The following is a 6000-nucleotide window of genomic DNA, read 5'->3' as shown; positions in this document are numbered from 1 at the left end:
CAAATGTGCTCAGAAAACAAGGTAGCATTTACAGATAAATGAGGGGTTTATAGCAAGGCAATCCCAGAACTCTTGGTTTTAAGTGCATTTGCGTCATGTATGACAAACTCTGTAAAGTAGTCCACACTCTGATGTGCAAGGGATGGCATCTGGGTGCTTGCCACTGTGGCTACACCTCCCTGGAGAAAAATGGAAAGAGCATAGATGGCAGTCAGAGCAAAGTGGTTGAATTGACCTTATTAAGATGTCATTAGGGGCACAGCACTTTAATATTTAAGCATGGATAAAGCATAACATCTCTCGTAAAAAGGTTATATGATTTTAAATCTGGAAAGAGAAGTCATCTGTATTCATTTCTCTTTTTTAGGATTTGAAGATTTGAAGACAACTGATTAGGTTGCTATGCTCTGATTACACTTAATCCAAGCATTAACATTTACATTAGCATTTACACTTAATCTCAAAATCACTTCATCTTAATTGCACTGATCATCATCTCTACTACTTGAGTACATACTTTCTCTTGCACTCCCTGAAAAACAAAAACACACACACACACATTGTCACACACGCACACAAACACACACACACACACACACACACTTACGAGGCAGTGAGTGTGGAGTTGAGCACCAGTGTAGTACGTATGCGGTACAGCTGGGCTACCGTGAGCTTCTTGCGCTGCTGACTGGGGGACTTTTTGTTTGTGGTGTCCTCCACTGAGGCAGTGTCTTTCGCTTGCTCCTCCTGACCCCCAGAGTGCACTGTTGCTTCCGTCTCTGTGCTGGGGCAGTCTTCTTTCTCTTGGCCCCTGTGCTGCAAGCCCTTAGTTCTCCTCAATGCACAAGAAAGTTTCCTGGACGGAAGGCTTTGCGTGAGACAGTATTCGAGCATCTCAGGTGGTGTCTGCTCACCTGTCTGTTTGGAGAGAGTCTCCATATTTAACCCTAGACCCAGCTCTGAAAGGCTTTTACTGTGTGACATTCTGCTTGATGGCAGGGCCTCTCTCCTTTTCCCTGACTCCTGCCATTGATGAGCTGAAACATCGGTGGTGGCACGTGAGACAGCTTTGGCTGGGTGGACAGTGTGGAGACGCTGAAGGAGGTTATCCTCTGAGCGGGACTTGTTAGCAAGTGTCTGTAGCGTCTTGACGCGCATTTGTACCGGTGGTCTCCGCCTGGGCTTCTGTGTTTGAGCCGCATGCACGTACAAATCACATGACTCTCCTTCCCCTCCCTCCGTCTCATCCTCTTTCCTCTTCTCCTTGTGTTCTTCCTCAAGCTCAGCCACCTCACTCTGCAATTGCTCTTCCTCCCTACTTCTCTCCATCGCCTCTCCCTCATTCTTACCGGTTGCTCCCTGGAGCTCCAGCATTGACTGAGGAGAGAGTGTACCATAGGCACTGTCCATGGACAAGGAGTGTCTTTGAGGGTTGATCTCCACCACACCAGTTTGGCCATCATCTTCCATCACACTAGCTAAAAATCCTTGCCCCTGGGGTTGTGTGGCCATGTTGGCTCCAGGAGCCCTAAATCCTGCACTGTGTTCCAATTCCAATACCGACAGAGTTTCTGTAGAACCATCAGACACGCTGAAAGGAAAAAAGAGTGTGGAATACACAATGATAGGCATTTTGTTCATGCTCACCACAGCAGTTACAAAACATCAGAAAACTTCGAAATTGTACACCTTTCTGTGCGTGTGTGTGTGTGTGTGTGTTAAAGTTCTTTCCAGCAGACCTGCATGCATGTTTAAAGACATTTAAAATAAATGTTATAAATCTAAAATGTATATATATACAGTCGCAATTGGACATTTTCAAACCCCCAAAAGATTGCAATGATTTACCAATTATTGCTTTGGGTGACTTTTTATCAGTTGAGTGAAACATAAAATCAACAAAGAAAAAGTCATGTCACAATTATTCAACCCATAATTAAGCCTTTGGGAACTTATAATGATCCTTAATGTGCTTTAGCTGTGATGCATGCATATACCCCACCCATTAAGGTTTTCAAGGTAAGTTGCAATCATGGGTAAGACTAAGGAGCTTCCACAAAGGCTGAGAGAGGAAAATATTTCACATCAGTATACTGTATATACAGCTGTGGGAAAAATCAAGAGACCACTTAAAAATGATCAGTTTCTCTGGTTTTACTATTTATTGGTATGAGTTAAAGTAAAGTTAACATTTTAGTTTTATTCTATAAATTACTGACAACATTTCTACCAAATTTCAAATACAAATATTGTCATTTAGAGTATTTATTTGCAGAAAAATGACAATTGGTCAAAATAGCAAAATAAATGGAATGTTTTCAGATCTCGAATAATGCAAAGAAAACAAGTTCATATTCATTCTTAAACTACACAATACTAATGCTTTAACTTAGGGAGAGATCAGAAATCAATATCTGGAAACACTGCATCTTTTTTGTTATTTTGACCAATTGTCATTTTTTTGGGATTATTTTAAATTCAGTAGAAATGTTGTCAGTAGTTTATAGAATGAAACAAAAGTGTTAATTATACTTAAATACATACCAATAAATTGTAAAAAAAGAAAAACTGATAATTTTTTTAAAGTGGTCTCTTAATGTTTTCCGCGGCTGTATATAGTGTAATGCACATATTCATGGTTACAACCCGGAGTGTATCTATGCACCTGAACTGGTGTGCCTGTCGTTGCTGCAAGGAAGGGGAGCTGGCTGTCGAGTTACTGCTCACATCTTCCTCTGCCTCCTCCTCATCTTCCTCCAGCCTCTGTTGTAGACATGCCTTCCTCCGCCGAGCCTCCTCACTACGTAGCCGCTGCAGCTGGTTCTGAGATACATACACACGTTTTCAGAAACAGAGCTTGAGTTCACTGAGATTTTCAGAGACTTTTAAGAAACACTACAATGCTGCTCCTACCTGTACATTACAGATAGCATCTATCCAGCTTTGGCCCTGTGTGGCACTATTGGCCTGGAAGGAGTAGGCAGCCACCGCGGTCTTGAAGTCATTGAGGTAAATGAGCACAAATGAGCCTGAAGAACACAAAGGAATATGAAACATGGGTAAATTACAGGAAGTAAAACTCCTGTTGAGGAATTGTTATTATTTACTTCTCTGATAAATGATGTATCTTACCAGGATCTTTGAGCTCTCTGCACACAACATTGTGTATGAGAAGGGGCTGCCTGACAATCTTTACTTTCTCCACACGCTTCACAGGCTTAGTGATCAGCAACAGGTCGGTAAATAGAAAACAGTACACCTCCATCTGGGGGAAAGACACACACAGAAACACACACACACACACACACACACACACAGTTCGGTGGCCCTGAGAATCTGGGAAAATGTCACTTGACAATAGGATCTGATATTTCCTTCTCTATTGCTAGTCAAATGACAGGACATTAGCAATGTGTTCCAGGAAAGCGGATGGAAAAATATGAATTCTTTTCAGCCCTCAGCACTTTTGGTTTCTATCTGTGTAAGAACTGTGTCATGTTCAATCTGTTATGTGAGGCAGCTCCTGTGATACACCTTGGGATACCAAACCAGCTCTATAGTGCATTATAACACACAGTTACAGCTCTATAGTGCAGTATAACGCACAGATCTATAGTGCAGTATAACACACAGTACCAGTTCTATAGTGCAGTATAACACACAGTTCTATAGTGCAGTATAACTCACAGTTCCAGCTCTATAGTGCAGTATAACACACAGTTCCAGGTATAGTGCAGTATAACACACAGTTCCAGCTCTATCAGTATAACACACAGTTCCAGCTCTATAGTGCAGTAAACCACACAGTATAACACACAGTTCCAGTTCTATAGTGCAGTATAACACACAGTTCCAGCTCTATAGTGGCGTATTACACACAGTATAACACACAGTTCCAGTTCTATTGTGCAGTATTACACACAGTTCCAGCTCTATAGTGCAGTATAACACACAGATCCAGGTCTATAGTGCAGAATAGCACACAGTTCCAGCTCTATCAGTATAACACACAGTTCCAGCTCTATAATGCAGTATAACACACAGTTCCAGCTCTATAGTGCAGTATAACACACAGCTCCAGCTCTATAGTGCAGTATAACCCACAGTTCCAGCTCTATAGTGCAGTATAACACACAGTTCCAGTTCTATAGTGCAGTATAACACACAGTTCAGTCCCCTTTTGTTTATGCTGGAGGACATAAGGTGAGATGTTGCTATGCTCACCTTACTGTCTTTTCCCTCCTTCATGCGCAGAGCCCCCTCCACGTGCAGCTGCCGTGTGTCCTCTGGGGAGGTGTCAATCATTGGGGCCATCAGGTCAAAACGACTGTACTCCCGCAGTATCTGCAGAAAAGCAGACAGAGATCAGTACATTTTTATGTCCATTTTAGAGGCTTTTTTGAGGTTGTCTGGGCTCATCTGCTATTCGTGTAAACATTTTGGAGAAAAATGACTATGAATGAAGATAGATTTGGCTAATCATTGTGTATACTGTTTGTGAATGGCTTTTGTGAACAGCTTTTGTGAATGTATATGTGTAAAGGCATTAGAGCAGTCTTTAACAGGGGTGTTTTCATGGTCTGGAACCCCTCACCCGTTCCACCTCTTCACTGCCGCCTTCTGTGGTTTCGCAGGCCTCCAACCGGGCAGAAATTGCTGCCAACTTCTGCTGCTCCTGACGCTGATGCATCTGAGCATCCACACTGTTAATGAAGCCCTCCACACACACCACCTGCCGCACACACACACACACACACACACACACACACACACACACACACACAGATTGATCATATATCCGCTTGTGCACACATCTCCACCAGTCATTTTCTATCCTCTTTCTATCCCCATCTCTAGGACCTCTCTCACAAGGTCAGAGTGCTATCAGAGTGGTTATGTTTTTATCCTCTTTCTTTCTTTCTTTCTTTCTTTTATTCTTTATTGTTTTATTTCCGTGTCCCTTCATTTCTCACCATGCTGTTGAGTGTGTCCCGTGCAGCCGGATCATCTGTCCTCTTCAGAACACTCTTGAGCAGGAGGGGGTACTTGGTGAGTCTCTGATGGGGCCTTGCCAGCATGTCCACCAGTTTCAAACGGTTGCACTGCTTGTCTGTCTCAGCCCACTGCTCAAGACATCAAAACAATGATGAGATTGGCATCACACGCCCCCCTATGTTCACACATATATCTATCATCTGATACAGACCAGACACTCAGGACCTCACAGACAAATGTGTCAAAAAGCTGAGAGCACTCCCTCCACCAGACCCCAACAAGACCGTCCCTTTTTCAGTGAAGGAGGTACTGTGCCAGCTCAGACAGTGTAAGGCAGGCAAGGCCCTGGGGCCTGACAGCATCCCAATCCTACCGGTCTGTCACAATACCCACCTTCTGGAAAACAATAATGCCAACGAAGAAAAACAACAATAGGACAACCACCATGCTATTTCATCAAACATACCGGTCATCATAAACAGCAAATGGCATGGTAAAATGCATGGTTATAAACCAAAAACGCGTCCTAGAAGGTTGAAAACTATCCACATTCTTCCTACAAACATATCTCCCCCTGTTTTACCTGTTAATACCCCACAGATGAAACTGGCCCTTCTAAATGCCAGATCTCTAAATAACAAAACCTTTCTGGTTAACGATCTGGTAAAAGAAAACAATTTAGATTGTATCTGTCTCACAGAAACCTGGCTAAACGATGACACGGCCACAGCAACTTTGATAGAAGCGTTGCCTTCTGATTACAGCTTCCACCAAGTTTCTAGGAAATCAAAAAGAGCTGGAGGAGTCGCAACTATTTTCTCATCTAAACTGTTCAAAATCACTGAGGTAGGTGAATTTACATCAATTGAATATCTTGCTATAGAGCTCAAAACCGAATCAGTACTGTTTGTTATTATATATTGGCCACCCAAGCTCCCACTATTATCACTATATGTCACCAGATATGACAAAATAGTCCTGAATGGAGACCTAAACATCCATGTA

General features: G+C 42.7%; 1 protein-coding gene across 1 annotated transcript in view; it reads right to left on the bottom strand.

Annotated features, from left to right (window-relative positions):
• Nucleotides 1-603: 603 nt before the first annotated feature.
• plekhg5b (pleckstrin homology domain containing, family G (with RhoGef domain) member 5b) overlaps nt 604-6000 on the bottom strand; it is a gene marked incomplete at both ends in the record, with an annotated part of 28764 nt that continues 23367 nt past the window's right edge. The window contains 7 exons of the mRNA XM_080854179.1: nt 604-1591; nt 2666-2823; nt 2914-3029; nt 3133-3265; nt 4225-4344; nt 4595-4732; nt 4974-5123. Coding sequence (XP_080710305.1) covers nt 604-1591; nt 2666-2823; nt 2914-3029; nt 3133-3265; nt 4225-4344; nt 4595-4732; nt 4974-5123 — 1803 coding nt within the window. The remainder of the gene's footprint in view (nt 1592-2665; nt 2824-2913; nt 3030-3132; nt 3266-4224; nt 4345-4594; nt 4733-4973; nt 5124-6000) is intronic.

Source organism: Sprattus sprattus (genome assembly GCF_963457725.1).
Source record: "Sprattus sprattus genome assembly, chromosome: 16".
Taxonomy (NCBI): domain Eukaryota; kingdom Metazoa; phylum Chordata; class Actinopteri; order Clupeiformes; family Clupeidae; genus Sprattus; species Sprattus sprattus.
This window is presented reverse-complemented; position numbering and strand designations above follow the sequence as displayed.